The 22363-nt window shown below is 40.3% G+C and overlaps 1 protein-coding gene across 1 annotated transcript; it reads left to right on the top strand.

Moving 5' to 3' along the window:
- Positions 1 to 316: 316 nt before the first annotated feature.
- LOC111747808 (MAP7 domain-containing protein 3-like) lies at positions 317 to 21625 on the top strand. The gene is made up of 9 exons (XM_064278486.1): positions 317 to 415; positions 2308 to 2368; positions 6726 to 6824; positions 6925 to 7002; positions 8043 to 8206; positions 11491 to 11596; positions 12194 to 12298; positions 12653 to 12754; positions 21276 to 21625. The coding sequence occupies exons 1-9, from the start codon at positions 317 to 319 to the stop codon at positions 21623 to 21625; spliced, it is 1164 nt and encodes a 387-aa protein (XP_064134556.1).
- Positions 21626 to 22363: the final 738 nt, after the last annotated feature.

The following is a 22363-nucleotide window of genomic DNA, read 5'->3' as shown; positions in this document are numbered from 1 at the left end:
GCTCGTCCCCTTTTGCTTTTGAAATCGTTGCCTCTTCCAGAGCTCCTCTGCACCCTCTTGCTCAAGGGCCGGTCAGGAAGGAGCTGTCGGGCTGTTTGTTTCTCCCAAAGTTGGGATGAAACTTGGCTCTCTGCTCTTCCTGATTTGCATGCTAACACGTGACTTCGACAAGCTGTCACCTTCCGTGGGACATCTTGCAGTCCCTAGGCTGAACTGAAGGAGAATGAGCACTTCAAAGTGCTGTCTTCTAAACTGGTTCCATCACCCAAAAGTTTTTTCCTCTGCGAAAACCGTGAATTTTCTGAGACTTGGCACCATGTGTCCAGGAGATAGCGCCACTCGCTACCTGAGCGCGATCGAGTTTCTTGCTTTGCAGAGGGTCCTTTTTCGCCTGCTTTCAGACTACTTACCTCGAGTATGAGTCTGAGTACAACAATTTTGTTGACTTTACTGAAATCCTTAGGAATTTTTCATTGCAGTTAAAAAATTGAGATCTGACAAAAAAGATTAGAAGGCAATGGGGTAGTAAACGCCTTGAACCAAATCCCCAAAGAACGTGCCAGTAACAAATACACTTTCATCGTTCAGTAAGAATTTTCCATTCTCTAGTTCATGGGTCTGGTCCACCTAGAGAGTTTGCAATAAATTAAGATGATTTTATTGCTTTTTGACACCTAAGGCTCGCTGACATTGCTTTACATTAATGATTTCTATTAACTCGTACTAATTCCAGTGTGCTAAAGGAACTGTGAGGAGCCCTGGTCGGCAGTGTGAACCCCCCAGCTAGCTGCTCCACCTCGGGGCTGGTGGGGTTTGTGGCAGTCTGCTTCCTTAAGGATTAACAGCCTTGAAAACCCTATGGGCAGTTCTACTCTGTCCTATAAGGTCGCTATGAGTCAAAATCCACTCCACGGTTCACAACACCAACAACCAAGGAGCTGTGGTCTGTATATCCCCTAAAAAACCAAAAAGCCCTTTGCCATCGAGTTGATTCCGACTCATAGCAACACTATAGGACAGAGTAGAACTGCCCCACGGGGTTTCCAAGGCCCGCCTGGTGGATTCGAACTGCTGACCCCTTGGCAAACAGCCATAGCTCTTAAGGACTATGCCACCAGGGTTGCCATCCCCTAAAAACATTTGGATACTGAATTTTGGAAAGTGTTTTAATATTGTGTATGGGACAGTTGCTGGACTTCACAATACTTCAAACCAAAAAATTAAAGCAATGCAAAAAAAAAAAAAAAAGCCTTAACCCAGAACCCTAGTTTACATCCTTGCTTCCCACTTCATGCCAGGAATTGAAACATGACATGTTAGACTTTCACAGAGCACCAGCTTGACTAGAACTGCCCCCTTGGGCTCAGCGTTTTCCTGAAGGGGACAAGGACAATGAAATGTCTTTGCTCGCAAGCCCGTTTCTTCTCCTGTTGGACTCCTGGCTCCAAGAGTTAAAACACTGCCCTGAGCAGGTAACTTACTTGGCACAGTAGAGAAGAGCATCTATAAAAACTGTCGACATACGTACATTATACACAGCACACATACATGTTTATTGAGTTATGTTTACAAAACACACATGTTGTACCTTTTTATACAGAAGTGTTTTAAAATAATATTTTTAAATAATATTTCAACCAGGTAAGCATAGAAAACATTGCCACGGACTCATCACCTTTCTCTTCTGATTTTCTGAATTCACAAATGACTTCTCAGTTTAGAATAAATTATTCCAAAGAATATTTTCTGCAGATGCGGAAGCATCTACTGAGACTGAGAGCCAGATTACAGATTTTTAGGGCCACAGAAACCTGAAGGTCATCTATCCCAAGTGTCTCATCTATAAATCCCATGCAGCTTCACCAACTCGAATGCACACTCTAATGGGGAGCTTAATATTTTTCCAAGTAGCCATTCCATTGTATTCTGCTTTAAATGGTAGAAAGTTATCTCTAATTTTCATTATCTTCCAGACATGCTGTCTTATGGATTGCACTTGATGTCTTCTGGAAGTCAGCCCTGTGACTTTGACTGTTGTTTTAGGCAACAGTTTGCAAGTCGGCCTTATTTTTGTGGTTCCCTGGCTGCAGAATTCTTACTTTGGTTTCTTACGAACTTTTTCCTAATAGTTTCCCACCCTCTTCCTGGCCTAAGGATGTGTAACCTGTCATAATGTTATGAAGAGAGGCCCTTGGCATCAGTGGAATGGATCCCAACTGCTTTGAATTTGGGTGGATCAAGAGGCAGGGCCAGCAGCTGTGGGGAGAGTCAGCTCTTCCTGCTCCTAGCTGCTGCTTGACTCCCCAGCGGGAGCTCAAGATATGGGAGTTTGTGGCAATTGCTCGTTTTTATTGTTATCCAAATAGCAGTGAGTAAGAACCCACTTAGCAGCTCCTCCAAAGAAAGGCCTGGAGACCTGCTTCAAAAAGATTACAGCCAAGAAAATCCTGTGGAGCAGTTCTACTCTGTAACACGTGAGGTTGCCATGAGTCAGGGGCAAACTCAATGGCAGTGAACAGCAACAAGTACTCAATCTATTCATCTGCGAAAATGAGTTTCATGGTATGGTATTCTCTGCCAAAACCGTAGTCCTTTTTGTGGTAAGAAAACTTGTGATGCACTTTTGTGATCTATACCCTTTGCTGCCTAATAAAAATACTAGCTTATGTGATCTAATATTTCTAGTTAGCGCACCAGGAAGCATCTTGGGGGAAAAGGTCCTGGAGAGATGGGGCTAGAAATTTTATGTTGAGCTCTGAGGGGGATTTCAAGAGCAACTGCTGTAGCAGACAATTTAGAATTGCTGAATTAGTATTACATGAGTGTTTGTCATTGTCATCACGTGGTATTAAGCACTTTGAGGTGACTGTCCTTGAGCAGAGCCTTAGGAAGATTATTGCCATGCTGAACAAGTTGTCTTGGAGAAGTATCCTCCTTCCTTCCTTCCCTTCCGCCCTTCCTTCCTCCCTTCCTTCTCTTCCTTCCTTCCTTCCTTCCAGCTTGCCCTACTAGAGCCAGACGGTGTGTGTCTTTTGGGGTGGGGGCTGGAGAGAAGCAGAAACTTTCCACTACACTGAAGTCAGTAATGAGCTTTCTATTCAATAGAGAACCTCAACATTTGAATGACATCTTTTTTTAAATCTGTTACATGTATTTCCTTTTTTCTAGTGTCTAAAAGGTATTCTTTAATTTTGGCTCCTAGCTTCATCCTAGTGGTTCTTAACTGATTTAGGTTTGTTTCATTCTGACACTTACTGGGTAGATAGGATGATTGGATAGGTAAGAATCTCCACCCTAAAGGGTTTGTCCATTTTTCCCCTGAGAGGAGAATGGTTTTCTTTTCAATATGTCTTTTACAAATTTTCTCTAAACTTGGACTGTTCTTAGCCACAGCACAATAGTACTCTCTTTATGAAGAAGAGAGACTGACTTGATTTGTAAACTTTCACTTAAAGCACAATAAAAATTATTTTAAAAAAAGAAGAAATTAGATGGTTACAAATGATTAATGTTGTATTTTTAAAATCTTTCCATTGCTATATTTCAAAATAAATTTTAAACCCAAATGTACGTTTTTCATTTATTTATAGTTGAATCAACACTGTACATTTAGATCTTACTTCCTTCTGCCTGATTTTTAAAACGGAAATAACCGTAGATGTAGCTGTGGTGGGAATAACGAACTAAATCATAGAAAAGTTAATGTGATTTTTATACAATCTAGCCCTTGATAAGTAGATTATATTTTACAATAAAGTTCCTTTTTACAATTAAACCAAGTTCTGATTTCCCCACTTACTACCTGTGTGACCTGGGAAAGTTATGATTAACGTCGGTTGTCTCATTGGTTAAAAACATGGAGAAAATAACGACGTCCATTTTACAGGGTTGTTATGAGAATTAAATGAGGTAATACAAATTAAAAAAAAAATTGTAAATGGTGAAGTGATATACCATATTTGTTATGGCCGTTTTTAAGGAAAGGACCATGTATCTCGATGAAGAGTCATAATTCAATTTTAGTAATAAATGCTATACATTTTGTTAATTTAGTCTCCAAGCAAAAGGCAACCCTAACTTGGGGTTTAGAATTAGTATAAGAGCTACAGAAAGATATGGGCATATTCTAAATACTGTGGTATACTTACTGTACCTTGCTGTTATTTTTAAATGAGTGTTAAGTAAATTCCCTCCAAATAAAGTTAAATAAAATGGTCACTGACTCTGGTAAGCCTAGACATAAAGGCTTTCTCCCTTTTCTTGGGCATTTTAAATAATTTTTAAAGCCTGTCCTCTTTGCAAATGTGTTTCCTACCAGTAGGAATTTGGGCATAAACGTCTAAAAAGTCTAATTTGTCTTTATTACCATATTAATGTTTATATGATCTAGTCCATTATTCTCAACACAACTCCTTCCAAGGTTATTTCTGTTTAAAAAAAGTTTTCAGCTGGTGAGATTGTGCGTTTGGGGGGAATTTGTCCTTAAAGTCAGCTAAATTGTGTCAAAATATGAACTTCTTAAGACTTCTAAGCAGGAGAGCTGAATGTGCAAAAATGTAACTACAAGGTACTTTATTGTTTTCTCTGCTCACATAGAAATGTTGCTAATGGAGGCTGTGTGGGAGGGTTTAATTAATTTATAGTCTAGATTTCAGAATTTTTCTTAATGCACCAGTGCTCAAATCCAGAAGACAAATATAGTCCACAAAATCGTTAGTAGTTGAATGATTTAGGAAGCTGAGAAGAGTTTCATCTTCTAATTTTTACTGAAATCATGGATTATTTGAGCTGTTAGGTCTCTGGGATAAAAAAAAGGGCTTTTTTCTCTTTTGAAATGAGGTTTGCTGTGGTAGCAATTATGATGTCACATTGAAGGTTACACTGTAAAATGGCTCCAAGATCATTTTGGCAACTGACGTCTCAGAGTGGCAACTGACATCTCAGAGTCCATCCATTATAGAAATACAAAGACAGCCCCTCCATTCTCTTCACTGCCCCTCTTCATTCTTCTCGAAGAAACCAGAATTGTATGCATTACGCCAGGGATGTATTTCCTGTGATTTTATATAGGAGTAGAATAGAGTTTTTGGTATTATTCTCCATCCCATCCCTATTGCCAGCCAGTCAATTCCGACTCATTGTGACCCTGTAGGACAGAGTAGAACTGCTCCTTAGGGTTTCCAAGGCCATAAATCTTTATAGAAGCGGACTCCCACATCTTTGTCCCACAGAGCAGCTGGTGGGTTCCAACTGACGACCTTTTGGTTAGCAGCCAAGCATGTTAACCGCTGCTCCACTAGGGCTTCTGTGTTTGTTCTCCATACTCTTCCTGAAAGTGCCCGTTATTTGGGGGCATTTGAGACACAGCCATACAGGGAACTAAAAGGTTCAGCGAAGCTCCTATAATAAGTCTTACATGTATCACCCTATAATTTCAATTTTTATCACTTTCCCTCAGATTGTACTCCCCTGGTCTTATAGTTGGAGCCCTGGTGGCATAGTGGTTAAGAGTTCGGCTACTAACCAAAAAGTTGGTAGTTCAAATCCACCAGCCGCTCCTTGGAAACCCTATGGGATAGTTCTACTCTGTCCTTTAGGGTCATTATGAGTCGAAATCGACTCGATGGCAACGGGTTTGGTTTTTTGGTACTCTTCTATTTAACTCTAATGAAGTTTATTTACCACTTCTATGCCTGTTTACACAAGCAATATTAGCACGCCATACAATTTATATTTGTTTGTTTGACATTTTTCTACCTGGAATGATATCATCTCATAGGATATTCCTTCCAGATTGGCAGTTCTCCACCTTCCCTGTGCACCAGAGTAGAGCTTTTCAAAACTGGAGATGCCTGGGCCCCACCTCCAGAGATTGGGGGTGGAGAAGAGGCATTGCTAGTTTTTTTTTTTTTAAGTGAGTTAGGTGACAGTAGTATGCAACCAGGGTTGAAAGCCCCTGGTCTAGGTGATTGATTAATAAGTGTACTTCTTAATATCGGGCCTCAATCTCTAAGGATCTCACTGTTGACACTTTTACATCCAGGTCCCGATCCATAAGTTCTTAACCTTTTATTTTCTAAATTCCCAATTTATGCTGCAACAGATTTTTTTCCAATTTCTTGCTGGCTCTGTTTTTCTCATATGTAGTATGATGTCTGAGGCATTTTTGAAAGCAAATGATCATTTGCCCCAACTCATCTACAAAAGCGTGCTGCTACCACCACTAACATACCCGGACATATCCACAGTATTATCTTTGTTCCTGACCCAGATTGATCAGCCTTGACCTCACCTAACAGAGGAGTCTGTAACTTTCACTGATTTGATAGGATCAGTGATAACCTTCAGTGATCCTGTTCTTTATCATCGAAGCCAGATGACCGTGGGTCACCGACTCCTGTACTAGCTGTTTGTGTTTTTGAGGGCTTCAAACCTGTTCACTCTGGTTCACGCCCCTGCTGAGAATTTGCATTTCCACCCCAGGTAGACTGGATCAGAATCTACAGTTTAACAAGATCCCCAGGTGATTCTTATGTACAATAAATGTTGAGAACCGCCACTCTACTAGAGGTCCTCAGAACTGGTCCCTAACCAGCAGTATTAGCTTCCACTGGGAACTTGTTAGAAATGCAAATTCTCAGCATGAGTTCGAACCAGAATCAACCAGTTCGAAGCCCTGGTATTTTTAATATCTAATCCCTTTCCTTTCTCACCCTGTATTTTAGCTGCCATAGCTCAAGAAATAGCTGAAGAGAAATGGATGAAAAAGTCATTTGGATTTGTTCCACCTCTACCTTCCAGTGAAAGATCTGCGTTTAAGCCTGGTATGATTTCTATAATGCTTTGATAGATGTCAGAGTGTTATATCTTTAAAATTGGATATCCTATTAATGTCTAACTGTATTCTTTTTTTTTTCCTGATAGAACGATCTGTGCTTGACAATGATACGAGGCAAAGGCTAGTGAAAGAACGCAGAGAAGGACGCGAGAGGTTACAACATGGTATATTTGAGACTTTTTAAATCAAAATGAATGAATTTTATGTTAAGGTTATGTATTTCCAAAGTAGTTTTACTTTACCTAATCATTTTACATGATAGATTACAATTTTTATATGACATATGATGTTCCATTAAATACTTAGAGTAAATCAGGTAAAATAGGCCCATGAAGGATATTTGACTAACGTAATTTTTGAAAAAGTCCTTTCTGTTACCTTTAATTTTCTGAAAACTAAAGTTTCAAAATTTCTTCGCCATTTAGAGAAACAAGCAGAATGGAGTTTCAGTAAAAAGTATTCCAAAAACTGCAAAGGAAGCTCACACCCTTAACCTGTAGATATGGTGTCTTTTTACGGATTGCTATGCTTCTAAGGTGCCACTTTGTATAAGTTAGGCTCTCAAGGAAGACCCATTCTACAGCTTGAAAGAATGCTTTTCCAACTATCTTTCTTTTTAGTCTTCTAAATCCACTGACAAAATGAGTGCTCAGCTTCATCCACATGGAATAGAAATTACCTCAGCTTTGGTGGAGCAGCTATTTCTTCCTGTAGCAGATACTCTGCAGGCTTTGGTGAGGGAAAAAAAATTGAATATAGAACAACTTTCCCTATTCTATCGTGTGGTATGTGACTAAGTCCATTAACAGAAAACCAGCATGGTTTTTATAAATGAGGCCTTTGAAAGAAGTTTCCTAGTAGAAGGACAAATTCTTATTTTAATGCCGAGCATGGTAGTCTGGTGGGGTTTGACTTGAGCTCAAACCAGCAGACATCTCACATGAAAGAAAATACTGTTTCTTAATTTGGAATTTTAATTTGGACAGGATGAGAGTCATCAAAGCCAATCTAACTCTCCGAAGTTAAGTGCACACCCAATAAAAATGGTCTTTAATGCTCATCTCTGTTATTAGTTGTTAGCACAAGTTACGTTAAAAAGAAAATGAGATATATTAACTTTTTCCTTCTATATGTATTATATGGAAAAATTACTTAAGTACTCTCTTGGCTTTTATACCTTGAAAATGTATTTGGAATATTTCAGTCGACAAGGAAAGGCACATAGCTGAAAAAGACATCGACTCCAGGATCCTTTATGAGAAACACATTCAAGAACAACAGCGCAAACTCGCAGCACAGAGAGAAAAAGCTGGACAGCGGTGGGAATCTGCACAACTCAGAAGAAGACTAAAATTTGAAGAAGAAAGGGTACATACTTTTATAGCCTGTTACTCAGATGATATGCTGTGTTGCCTGGGTCTAGTGTAGGATATTTTTTTCTTAGCCCATCTCTGCCTTTACTGGTCCAACCTGTGAAAACGGAACCCCTCCATTCTTCCTTTCTTCTTCCCCTCAACGTAGAGGCTCTTGCTCCTGTCCTGATAAGATCCCAGGAGTTTAGATGACTGCAACGGGTTTGGTTTGGCTATCCTAGGCCCTGTCCCACTTCAGGACACAACACGTGCAGTACCTGTGGCCTGCATTTCGCTTGACTACTAAAAAGAGTTCAGCATTGTCCCGCTGCCTAGTGAATAAGGGCTAGACCCCACCTTTTGGCCCTCCCCAATATGCTCCCATCTAACCGTTCCAGCTCCCCCGTGCCTCACCCCCAGGCAAAAGGACCCCTGGTGGTGCAGTGGTTAAATGCTTGGCTGCTAACCGAAAGGTTGGTGGTTCAAACCCACCCAGCAGCTCTGCAGGAGAAGGAGCTGGCGATCTGCTCCTGTTATGAGTCAAAATCAACTCGACAGCACCTGACAACAACCCCAGGCAAATGAGAACACCTCTGCCCCCTTCCGTATCCCCCCCGCCCAGCTCACACGTGTGTGTTCGCGCTCTCCCTCTCACTATCCCTTGTGCTCTTCGCTTTCCCTTCCCTGACCCCTGGGCCCTCTGGGCCTGTGTTGCAGCCAGCATTCTCTCTCCTGCCCTCTCCCTCTCATTCTGTTGTGTTGTGGCACTGCTGCTGTGTTTTCCTTTCTATACTCTTTCTTGGTGTCCTTGGCACTCTGTTAGTATGGGTCAGTGGCTTTGTCATGTCCCCTCTTTTTCCCTCTGTCCCCCTTCAGTCGGTTTGTCTTTTGTTCTTTATACTGGACATCTGGCTACCTGTCTCATTCTGTATAATTCGCTCTCTTTGTCACTACTTTACTCTGAGTCTGCTCCACTCTTTCTTCTGAATCTGGCATGTTCGCTCTGAGGCAGTTCTCTTTCTTGTCGGCATGCTCTCTTTTCCTTTATTCCAGTGACTTTTAGCTGTCCCTAATAAGTCTTCGTCAGCCTGTCTCTGGTTCTCTGTCTGACTCTGGTATTCATGTGTTAACCGCTAATTATCATAAGGTAATTGTCTCTGCATTATTGTCAGGTACTATGGAGTCGGTTCCGACTCATAGCGACCCTAAGCACAACAGAAAGAAACACTGCCCGGTCCTGCGCCATCCTCACAGTCGTTGTTATGCTTAAGCCCATTGTTGCAGCCACTGAGTCAATCCACCTCATTAAGGGTCTTCCTCTTTTGCACTGACCCTGTACTTTGTCAAGCATGATGTTCTTCTCTAGGGACTGATCCCTCCTGACAGCATGTCCAAAGTATGTAAGACACAGTCTCGCCATCCTTGCCTCTAAGGAGCATTCTGGTTGTACTTCTTCTAAGACAGATTCGTTTGTTCTTTTGGCAGTCCATGGTCTATTCCATATTCTTTGCCAACACCACAATTCAAAGGTGTCGACTCTTCTTCGGTCTTCCTTATTCATTGTCCACCTTTCACATGCATATGATGCGATTGAAAATACCATGGCTTGGGTCAGGCACACCTTAGTCTTCAGGGTGACATCTTTGCTCTTCAACACTTTAAAGAGGCCCTTTGTAGCAGATTTACCCAATGCAATGCGTCTTTTGATTTCTTCACTGCTGCTTCCATGGGCGTTGACTGTGGACCCAAGTAAAATGAAATCCTTGACAACTTCGATGTTCTCTCTGTTTATCATGATGGTGCTCATTGATCCAGTTGTGAGGATTTTTGTTTTCTTTATGTTGAGGCGTAATCCATACTGAAGGCTGTAGTCTTTGATCTTCATTGGTAAGTCCTTCAAGTCCTCTCACTGTAGAGCAGCGACAAACCAAACTCAGTGTTGCTGAGAAAGGGCGAGTACAGGCAGGATAGAGCCATGGGAGCCTGTGAGGCAAGAAGGAACCTGAAAGAGCACAGAGGAACAGTGACTTTAGAAGCAGTGGGAGAGAATTGTTAGGAATCAGAAAAGTTTGAATAATACAAGCTTAATCTCTTCTTCAAATATTATTTCTAAGTGATTTAGAACAGTTGATTTACTGTTAGAAAATATCATTGGAAAATGCTGCCATTCGGTCAATATTAAGAATTGCAGTTTTTCCTGGTATGTTTAGCTTTGCCCTCAGAGAAACAGTGGGGACTTGGTATGGATGATATTGCTATGAAACAGTTGTTGTCAGGGAAGAATAGAAAACCTTCTGGCCCTGAAGTTGATTCGCTTAGCTGAGTATAGCACATCATATGGTATACCACAGGGATAAGAAAAGAAAACTGTAACCCATTTCTGGAAATGTGGTGTTTACATTTGTATAGTTGTTGTCCAGACCAGTTTAAATTGAAGTTGAGGTCAAGAGAAACACATAGGTTATCTTTTCTGAAACTTTATTTTTGTCAGTTAGCCCCAGAATTGAAGATGTTCCAAATATGGATATCATAGACAGCTGACATAGATTTCATTTTGCTTATGTGTATGTTTAGTTGATTTTTTTCCTGGCCTATTCTACAAATAATTTTTTTTAATCGTACTTTAGATGAAAGTTAACAGGACAAACTAGCTTCTCATTAAACAGTTAGTACACATATTGTTTTATGACATTGGTTAACAACCCCACAACATGTCAACACTTCCTTCTCAACCTTGGGTTCCCTATTACCAGCTTTCCTGTTCCCTCCTGCCTTCTAGTCCTTGGCTGAAGTGTGAACCTAATCTTTGACTGAAGGGTGAACCTCAGGAGTGACTTCGTGACTGAGCTAAAAGAGCATCCGGGGCCATGCTCTCAGGGTTTCTCTAGCATATACGTACCACACCAGGTGATAAAATAAATGATTGAGGAATCAAGGAGAGGGGAAAATTAAAGTAGGAAAATAATAAAGTGTAGGGTGTGATAAGCAAACACAAATGTGTACCACTCAGTTTTTGTACAGTTGGCTAGAAATGGGCTACCAAATGTCCTGATGTTATAAGCAAAGAGGGAAGTATGATCAGTTCCTGGATGCAGGGCCCATAAGATTAAAAACTGGCTGTTCTAGAGAAGTACTGCTTATTAAGTGATACCTGAAACATGCCTCAAATTATTTATAAACTTTTGCCTGATACAAAAATGGAAAAGTTTGTGGTGGGGTTGTTTTATAAACCACAGATCAGAATCGTATTAAGCAATATAATGAATATGTAAAAAATTTGTTGGCATTTATTTTGAACAGGACAAATTCAGAGGTATACTTCTCCAGACCTTGATACGAACCAACCGTATTGATCTAAAAAGATTGTCATGGGAATTCCCTGCCACAAAGTCAAGGAGAAGATCTGGTAATTAATATAATGGTTATGCTTGAAGTCCGTTAATGTTCGTATTTAAATATTGGCTATCAGTATGTTTTTTTTTTTTATCAGTATGAGGTTGCATTTACCGTATGGTTTTAAACTTTGTATGCTAAAGGAAGATGCTCATATGTAGTCTTTGGAGTCCAGAGTAAACTTATATTTAAAAAATTTTATCATGTGAGATTGCATAAGACACAGATGAAATTAATTTTAATAATCTATTTTATTGAACCAGCATATCCCAAATATTACCGTTTAAATGTATAATCAGCATAAAAATTATTAATGCTTCAGCTTTACATAGCTTGGCCAAGAAGTGTTTTAAGCATAAACTAAGTCTGCCTTGCTTACTATTGATCCACTATAATCTTTCCTGTATGTGGACATAATTCTACACAATTTCTTTAAAAAAAAAAGTTGAACGTATATAATTTGGAAGGAATGACTGACAGTAAACATTGTGTACCTCATTAATACATGTCTGTCCTCCAGAGAACTACACCATGAAAACTCATTTTGTTTCAGCTCATGAAACTTTCTTCTTTAAATATGATTACACTAAATTTTATATCTTCTTCTCAGTCAATAGACATCCTATTTCTCCTGAAAAACCTGAAAAAGAAAATGCTCGCTTCGACAAATATAGGTTTACATCATCTGCAGGTTTTCCAAATCCTTTTAGTAACGGTAAGTAGTTATTTCGTGTATTCTACTAAGTTACCATCGAATGAAAACAATTCCTTATATGTATTTATACACTACCACTTCTTCTTTAGACTGCAGAACATTTAGATTTATTTCAGAAGAGCACCACACGATTCTCCAGTCGACAGAGAGAGGGATGGCATGACTATTTTATATTTTCACTTTCTAGTGTGAAGTTTGGGGATGTAGAATCTCTGCATAATATCTGAAATTAAGTAAATTCTTATAAGCAAGGGTGAGAAGATAAAGGTTTGAAGAAAGGAGTGGTTCACTCCTGAAATAATATATTTAATTCTTTTGTGAAAAATATAATGTTCCTTTGTGCTTCATCTCTAGTACCAGACGAAAGAAGCAGAATCTCCTCTTTAGCTACAAAAGATATGAAGCCGCACGCATGTCCTGAACCGGAAAAACCACCAAAGGAAGAAAAACCACATGGTTAGTCATTTCTAAGAAACATCTAAAGTAGTGCTTTAAAAGAGGTCAATGTATGTCAAGACTGACATGCTTGTGAAGTCAGGCCTAAAATTGGCAGCCAAAACACTCTTTTTTTTTTCTCTCTAAAAAAAAGTACCTTCCGTGCCATGCTTATTTGGCTGAGGCCAGATGAGTCTGTCTCTAAATGAAATATATAAATCCTACCATCATCTGAGCAAGGAGTCTCTACTGAAGCTGAGGAAATAAACCATAGGAAGTCGCAATAGATAAATTTGTGCTGGAGGATTTGATTCACTTCCGACATTTCTTGTTTCTCTGTCAGCAGTTTGCGTTTAGAGGTCCTGAATTACTGGCCACATTTGGAACCCTGTTGCTTCACAGCATTCCTCACATATTCTTTGTGCACGTTTTCACGGCTGATGGTTGTGCCCAAGATGTCATAATTATTACTAAAAAAAAAAAAAAATTATTACTAAAGGACTTCTTTATTTAGAGTCGTTTCCCTTTTAACATTTCCCTTTCTGACAGGCTTGTTGCTTTTGTGTTTTACCCGACCACCCACTGACAGAAAACTCTCTACTAAGTTTACTCTGATCAAATCCTGTTGGTGCAGGTCAAATGCCACTGTCACAGGAATCTTTATGAACATCAAGATTTAATGGGGCAAAATTTTTATGACAAAAGCCACTCTTAACAAAAGAACTCAGTCAATCCCTTGGAGCTTTAGGCAATGGCTTTGACCCCTGTGGTTGTCAGTGACATATATCTGTAGGAATTCATGTGAAATCATACAGAACTTTAGAAATTCAAAATAATTATTAACATTCTTATGTCGTATACAACTTTTTCTTTATATGTGGGTTCTTCCATAGAGACTCCATACAGTGGGGTATGGTTCTGCTAAATAGATTACTGAGATGCCTTCATTGGGGTTATTGCGGTGTGGTGTGGTGTGGCCTTTTCCCCCTTATTGCAGGAAAAAATCACTTACATAAAGGATAGGGCAGTCCAGTCAGATGGCAGTGTCCGGTCCCGTTGTGTTAAGCGTTGCTGTCACCGCCTCTACTTTGAGGCTGGGGAAGTTATCACTTGCAGCAGTTCACGTTGCTGTCTTGGCTTTGTGTGTATTTGTGAGACCCCACATTGAATCCACTTTGATTTGTTCTCATTTAGTTCGTTACTTGTATGGCAGCCCTCAGGAGAATGCTTTTGTCAGTCGTCTGCTTGTCCCAACAGAAGTGCCATTGTTGTCGTTGTTGTTAGGTGCCGTCGAGTTGGTTCCAACTCATAGCGAGCCTATGCACAACAGAACGAAACACTGCCTAGTCCCGAGCCATCCTTACAATTGTTGTTATGCTTGAGTTCATCATTGTAGCCACTATGTCAATCCACCTCGTTGAGGGTCATCCTCTTTTCTGCTGACCCTATACTCTGCCAAGCATGATGTCCTTCTCCAGGGACTGATCCCTCCTGACAACATGTCCAAAGTATGTAAGACGCAGTCTCTCCATTCTTGCTTCTAAGGAGCATTCTGGTTGTACTTCTTCTAAGACAGATTAGTTCATTCTTTTGGCAGTCTGTGTTCTAGTCAATATTCTTCGCCAACACCACAATTCCAAGGTGTCAAGTCTTCCGTCTTCCTTGTTCATTGTCCAGCTTTCACATGCATATGACGCGATGGCTTGGGTCAGGGGCACCTTAGTTTTCAAGGTGACATCTTTGCTCTTCAACACTTTAAAGAGGTCCTTTGCAGCAGATTTACCCAATGCAATGCATCTTTTGATTTCTTGACTGCTGCTTTCGTGGATGTTGATAGTGGATCCAAGTAAAACAAAATCCTTGACAACTTCAATCTTTTGTCCATTTATCATGATGTTGCTCACTGGTCCAGTTGTGAGGATTTTGTTTTCTTTACATTAAGGTGCAATCCATACTGAAGGCTGTGGTCTTTGATCTTCGTTAGTAAGTGCTTCAAGTCCTCTTCACTTTCAGCAAGCAAGGTTGTGTCATCTGCATAACACAGGTTGTTAATGAGTGTTCCTCCAATCCTGATGTCCCGTTCTTCTTCATATAGTCCAGCTTCTCGTAGTACCTGCTCAGCATGCAGACTGAACAGGTATAGTGAAAGAATACAACCGTGACGCACACCTTTCCTGACTTTAAACCAATCAATATCCCCTTGTTCTGTCCGAACAACTGCCTCTTGATCTATGTAAAAGTTCCTCATGAGCACAATTAAGTGTTCTGGAATTCCCATTCTTCGCAATGTCATCCATAATTTGTTATGATCCACCCAGTCAAATGCCTTTGCATAGTCAATAAAACACAGGTAAACATCCTCTGGTATTCTCTGCTTTTAGCCAGGATCCATCTGACATCAGCAATGATATCCCTGGTTCCATGTCCTCTTCTGAAACCAGCCTGAATTTCTGGCAGTTCCCTGTCAATATATTGCTGCAGCCGTTTTTGAATGATCTTCAGCAAAATTTTGCTTGCGTGTGATATTAGTCATATTGTTCTATAATTTCCACATTTGGTTGGATCACCTGTCTTGGGTATAGGCATAAATATGGATGTCTTCCAGTCAGTTGGCCAGGAAGCTGTCTTCCACATTTCTTGGCATAGACGAGTGAGCACCTCCAGCGCTGCATCTGTTTGTTGAAACATCTCAATTGATATTCCATCAATTCCTGGAGCCTTGTTTTTTGCCAATGCCTTCAGAGCAGCTTGGACTTCTTCCTTCGGTACCATCGGTTCCTGATCATAGGCCACCTCTTGAAATGGTTGAACATCGACTAATTCTTTTGGTATAATGACTCTGTGTATTCCTTCCATCTTCTTTTGATGCTTCCTGCGTCATTTAATATTTTCACCATAGAACCCTTCACTATTGCAACTCGAGGCTTGAATTTTTTCTTCAGTTCTTTCAGCTTGAGAAATGCCGAGCATATTCTTCCCTTTTGGTTTTCCATCTCCAGCTCTTTGCACATGTCATTATAATACTTTACTTTGTCTTCTCGAGCCGCCCTTTGGAATCTTCCGTTCAGTTCTTGTACTTCACCAATTCTTCCTTTTGCTTTAGCTGCTCGACGTTCGAAAGCAAATTTCAGAGTCTCCTCTGACATCCATCTTGGTCTTTTCTTTCTTTCCTGTCTTTTCAATGACCTCTTGCTTTCTTCGTGTACCATGTCCTTGATGTCATTCCACAACTTGTCTGGTCTTCTGTCACTAGTGTTCAATGTGTCAAATCTATTCTTCAGATGGTCTCTAAATTCAGGTGGGATATTCTCAAGGTCACATTTTGGCTCTCGTGGACTTGCTTTGATTTTCTTCAGTTTCAGCTTGAAGTTGCATATGAGCAATTGATGGTCTGTTCCACAGTCGGCCCCTGGCCTTATTCTGACTGATGATATTGAGCTTTTCCATTGTCTCTTTTCACAGATGTATTCAATTTGATTTCTGTATATTCCATCTGGCGAGGTCCATGTGTATAGTTGCCGTTTATGTTGGTGAAAGAAGGTATTTGCAATGCAGAAGTCGTTGGTCTTGCAAAATTGTATCATTCAATCTCCGGCATTGTTTCTATCACCAAGGCCATATTTTCCAACTACTGATCCTTGCTCTTTGTTTCCAACTTTCACGTTCTAATCGCCAGTAATTATGAATGCATCTTGATTGCATGTTTGATCAATTTCAGACTGCAGCAGCTGATAAAAATCTTCTATTTCTTCATCTTTGGCCCCAGTGGTTGGTGCATAAATTTGAATAATAGTCGTATTAACTGGTCTTCCTTGTAGGCGTATGGATAGTATCACTGACAGCGTTGTACTTCGGAATAGATATTGAAACGTTCTTTTTGATGATGAAAGCAACACCATTCCTCTTCGAGTTGTCAGTCCCAGAATAATACTTCCGGATAGATCTTTTTTTTTTAAGTAATTTTTATTGTGCTTTAAGTGAAAGTTTACAAATCAAGCCAGTCTCTCACAAAAACCCATATACACCTTGCTACACACTCCCAATTACTCTCCCCCTAATGAGACAGCCTGCACTCTCCCTTTGCTCACTCTTTTCGTGTCCTTTTTGCCAGCTTCTAACCCCCTCCACCCTCTCGTCTCCCCTCCAGGCAGGAGATGCCAACATAGTCTCAAGTGTCCACCTGATCCAAGAAGCTCCCTCCTCACCAGCATCCCTCTCCAACCCATTGTCCAGTCCAATCCATGTCTGAAGAGTTGGCTTTGGGAAAGGTTCCTGTCCTGGGCCAACAGAAGGTCTAGGGGCCATGACCACGGGGGTCCTTCCAGTCTCAGTCAGACCATTAAGTCTGGTCTTATGAGAATTTGGGGTCTGTATTCCACTACTCTCCTGCTCCCTCAGGGGTTCTCTGTTGTGTTCCCTGTCAGGGCAGTCATTGGTTGTAGCCAGGCACCATCTAGTTCCTCTGGTCTCAGGATAATGTAGTCGCTGGTCCATGTGGCCCTTTCTGTCTCTTGGGTTCTAAATCACCTTGTGTCCTTGGTGTTCTTCATTCTACAGGATAGATCTTGAAATGTTCTTTTTGACGGTGAATGCAACACCATTCCTCTTCAAGGTGTCATTCCCAGCACAGTAGACTATATGATTGTCCGATTCAAAATGGCCAGTACCAGTTCATTTCAGCTCACTGATGCCTAGGATATCGATGTTTAGGCGTTCCATTTCATTTTTGATGATTTCCATTTTTCCTAGATTCATACTTCGTACATTCCAGGTTCTGATTATTAATGGATGTTTGCAGCTGTTTTTTCTCATTTTGAGTTGTGCCACATCAGCAAATGAAGGTCCCAAAACCTCTACTCCATCCACTTCATTAAGGTCGACTCTACTTTGAGGAGGCAGCTCTTCCCCAGTCATCTTTTGAGTGCCTTCTAACCTGGGGAGCTCATCATCCAGCACTATATCAGACAGCGTTCTGCTGCTTTTCATAAGGTTTTCACTGGCTAATGCTTTTCAGAAGTACAGTCCCGGGTCCTTCTTCCTAGTCTGTCTTAGCCTGGAAGCTCAGCTGAAACCTGTCCTCCATGGGTGACCCTGCTGGTATCTGAATACCGGTGGCATACCTTCCAGCATCACAGCAACACACAAGCCCCCACAGTATGACAAATGGACAGACACGTGGGCGAGAAGTGCCGTTAGCTTGAAGCAAAACTGTTGCTTCTTTTTATCCACCCCTGGAAAAGATCTTTCAGGTAATAGCCATTTGGGAGAAAGCTTAGGTGTTAGTCTTTGCACTGAAAAATAGGCTGCACCACTTAATTTGTTGCATTTAGGCAGAAAAATCATTTAAATCAATAGTTACCAAATCCGTGATTTTACTTAATGCTTTATGTTACGTATTTCTTTTTTGACTTCTAGCATGATAGTTACTTGGTTATAGGTCATCTGTAGGATGAGAAAGCTAACTTTGGTGGTGGTTTCAAAGCTCTGTGGGTTTCTTGACGTGCACTTAAGTGATGTCACTGCCTTGTAAAAAATACTGGATTTAAAAAGGATGGAAAAACTTAATATCAAAGGAGAATGTTTCCAACTCCACCCTCTTTTTTTTTGTTTCCTAAATTGTTGAAGAATAGCAATGAGCTCCTTTTCCACTTTTAATTAGGGAAATAGATTGTTGAAGTAAAAGGAAACAAATCTTCAGGATTATGTGGACTTTCTGATTTATAGGTTACTTATTTTTTTTTTTTATAGTGGGAAACATGCCTGTGGGACCCCAAAAAAAAAAAACCCAACCCCGTTGTTGTCGAGTCAATTCTGACTCATAGCAACCCTATAGGACAGAGTAGAACTGCCCCATAGGGTTTCAAGGAGTCGTTGGTGGATTCAAACTGCCAGCCTTTTGGTTAGCAGACAAACTCTTAACCACTGTGCCACCAGGGTTTCTACCTGTGGGTAGCAAGACCAAGAAAACTGACTGTGTTCCATAAGGTTTTCAATGGCTGATTTCTTGGAAGTAGGTCACTAGGCCTTTCTTTCGAAGTGCCCTCTGGTTAGACTCAAACCTCCAACCTTTCTGTTAGTGGCCAAGTTTGTGAAATGTTTGCCCCAGCCAGGGATTGCCAAAAGAAGCCATTAATAATGGAAAACTTGAATGCATTGTTCTTTCATTTTTTTTTCCTCTTTCTCATCCAGTCCACTTTTTCCTTTCTAGAATATATCCCACCTCCTTTGCTTTTTTCTGTCAATATTCTTTACGATTACTAAATGAATCAAAAATGGTACCACAGACTTTCTTGTAGTGCAGCCTTGGTTCCTTAAGTTCTAATTCCTGCCTTTGTTTCTGCCCTGTTGTATTTATGACAGATTATTTTCTGCCAGTCTGCCCCAGTCTACTGTAGGATATTTCTAATTACCTTCATTTTAATTTATCACACCCCCATCAAAAACTCACTATTTTGTCTTCAATTTGTATCAAAACCCACTGCCGTTGAGTCGATTCCGACTCATAGCTGCCTTATAGGACGGAGTAGAACTGCCCCATATGGTTTCCAAGGAGCAGCTGGTGGATTCGCTCCAGCTGCCGACCTTTTGCTTAGCAGCCATAGCTCTTAACCACTATGCCACCAGGGTTTCCTAAGCTAATGAAAACTAGTTATCCTACTTAGGGTTCTGTTAGTTTTTCTGTAGCACAGAAACTATTGGTGTTCAATAGTGTGACTGTTTAGGGACATGCTGATAGGTAAATAAAATGCTTTCTCCACCAAAAACGAGAAACTAATAATAGCATTTAATTTTGTCAAAACTTTTATTTGTAAGTAGCCAGTCTTTGGTAATTTGTTCTATTTGATGAACTCATGTTGCCAAGCCTTAGGAAAGCCACCACCAAATAAGTTTTTGAAAATGTTTGCTTTCATTATTTACACAAGCAATAAATATTTAGTATAGAAAAAAATTTTTTGATGTAATCAGCTATTATCCCAACCCACATCGATAACTTAAAATTTTTCTTTGCATTTATTTATATTTTTCACAAAATGGGATCATAACCCACTTGTACTTAAACTCAATATCTACCATTTTCCCTGTCCAAAAATTACATTTTATTACTCATAGTGATTGTTTTAGTATAGTCCATATCTCCTGTTGACTATTGGGACTATATTTTCAGTTGTTTTAATATTATAAACAATGGTATAGTAAGCAACCTTGTACGTACACTTTTAGGTACTTATCCGATTTTCTCCTGAGGATAAATATCTAGAAGTGGTATTGTTAGGCCCCCCAGGGAGGCTGTACATAAATCTGTACTTCCACCAGCAGTGTGTGAGGTGGCATGGTTCCCAACATTGCTATTATTGTTTCCCCCATCTTAGCTGACAACTGATTATTTTGCCTTTTTTTTTTTTCGGTCTTTGTCCATTTCAGGAAACCCTGGTGGTGTAGTGGTTAAGTGCTACAGCTGCTAACCAAAGGGTTGGCAGTTCAAATCTGCCAGGCGCTCCTTGGAAACTCTATGGGGCAGTTCTACTCAGTCCTATAGGGTCACTATGAGTCGGAATCGACTCAATGGCACTGGGTTTGGTTTTGGTTTTTTGTCCATTTCGTACATAAAAAATATTTAGCTTTTCAAAGCTGGAAGAAACCTTGGAGATCCAACCCACTGCGATGACTGTTCTAGTACATGCTTCAGTATTGGTGAGAAAATGCTCACCCTTACATTATATCCTAAAACAATCAAATATGGAAACCCTCGTGGTGTAGTGGTTAAATGCTACAGCTGCTAACCAAAGGGTCGGCAGTTCGAATCCACCAGGCGCTCTTGGAAACTCTATGGGGTGGTTCTACTCTGTCCTATAGGTTCGCTATGAGTCAGAATCGACTCGGCAATGGGCTTTTTGGGTTTTATAACGGTGTACTCTCTGATCCTAATGAAGATATTTAGGTTACTTTTAAGGGGTGTTCAAGATCTTGTAATTTTCTGTGAAAATGATTCTGGAATACAGTGTGATTTAAATAGAAATGGCTTCTTGCGAACACTGACTTAGGAGAAGCATCTTATTTTCATCTGTAATAGAGTACTACTTTCACAACTGTTGATTTTCCTTCTGAATTATTAACCTCATGACGGTCCCATCCTGAGTCTGTGATCCATTTCACTAAAGATTCCTGTGTTGTGTGTAATCTCTGTGGTTTCCTAATAAACACAGTCTCCCTGTTCTGTGTTCCTACTCTTACACTGTAAGAGCTGTGGTGGTGCAATAGCTAAGTGCTCAGCTGCTAGCTGAGACGTCAGCAGTTTGAACCCACGAGCTGCTCCACAGGAGAAATGCCTGACGATCTGCTCCCGTAAAGATTACAGCCTAGAAAACCCTATAGGGCAGCTCCTTTCTGCCTAGTTCCTTTCTGCCCTATAGGGTTGCTATGAGTTGGAATCGACTCGATGGCACACAACAACAACATTCTTATAATGTGTACTTTTTGCATTTTTGTCTTGTCAATTTTCTAACTTCTTGGAATTTCACCCTCTGTCCTCATTCACCTATAGGCATCGATATACTGCAACGTATAAGGACGTCCTTACGTAACCAGAGTAATAACGAATTGAAGCCTACTGTCATGGCTCCTCAATTTAGAGTAATAATGCCTCACCAGGCAAAAATAGAAATCTCTCCCAAGGTAAAAGTAGAAGTGTCCCCCAAGGTCATGGTGGAAGTGTCACCTGAGGTCGTTGTGGAAACTTCTCCTAAGGTCAAGGTAGAAGCCTTCCAGAACACCGGCATGAAAGCCTCTGACAAAGCCAACATGGGAACATCACCTGTGGAAACGCTTCCCAAGACTGGTGTCGAAGCACCTCCCAAGGCCAAAGTGAAAGATTCAATAAAGGTTTGTTATTAAGCACCATTTAGTGACAACTTTTCTATTAAAATGTGTATACTTAGTTGTATAGATCATGATAGGTCAGATTTCACAGTGTATGTGACTTCTTATTTATAGTATTCTGCAATAAAATTTCTCCAACAGGATAACTTGTTTAAACTAATCCCTTAAAATTCTCTGATATTCATTGTACCAGAGTTTTCCCCACAAAAACTGGAAGATTAACTAATTTTTAGTGCAAGAGAGAAAATGTAACAGCTTATATGAACTATGTTTCTAAACTCTGAAGAAAACTTTTTGAGAAGGGTTCCAAACCCTTAATTAGGATTTGGAAATGAAATTAGGTTTTGAAGAAAAAAAAAAGACTTTATAATTTGTTGTTTCTGTTACCTGCTTGAATTGTATAATATGAATCACTATTCTGGAAGACTGTATCTCTATACCTAATGCTAAGAGGCACTAAGGGAAATTGTCAAGCATTAAGGAAAACTGGAACTGTAATTGTGTTTTATTCAGAATATTTTTCCCTTGAAAAGCCAGCTGCAGTAAAATAAATGTTAGTAATTTCTTATCTTACCGTACTGATCTGTTCAGAAATCAGAAATTGTCAAGAAGCGAGCATCTTCGAACATATCACGTTACAGACGGCCATCTTCTGCAAGCAGGCAGCATCCGCCCTCTCCCGGCAGGTAAGTAGCTTGCTCATCGGCAGCTGCGCTGGATAAGTGTTTACCAGGACACATTTCACCAAAATGA

The sequence above is a fragment of the Loxodonta africana genome, chromosome X, assembly GCF_030014295.1.
Source record: "Loxodonta africana isolate mLoxAfr1 chromosome X, mLoxAfr1.hap2, whole genome shotgun sequence".
Taxonomy (NCBI): domain Eukaryota; kingdom Metazoa; phylum Chordata; class Mammalia; order Proboscidea; family Elephantidae; genus Loxodonta; species Loxodonta africana.
Note: the sequence above shows the minus strand (reverse complement) of the source record. Positions and strands in the feature narration are given on the sequence as shown.

Bases quoted from the DNA above. Each gene is read 5' to 3' on its own strand.
- LOC111747808 (XM_064278486.1), top strand. From the start codon at position 317: ATGTGTCCAGGAGATAGCGCCACTCGCTACCTGAGCGCGATCGAGTTT. The intron at 416-2,307 runs GTATGAGTCTGA...TTGACTCCCCAG, and splicing joins TTTCAGACTACTTACCTCGA to CGGGAGCTCAAGATATGGGA. The intron at 12,755-21,275 runs GTTAGTCATTTC...ATTCACCTATAG, and splicing joins AAAGGAAGAAAAACCACATG to GCATCGATATACTGCAACGT.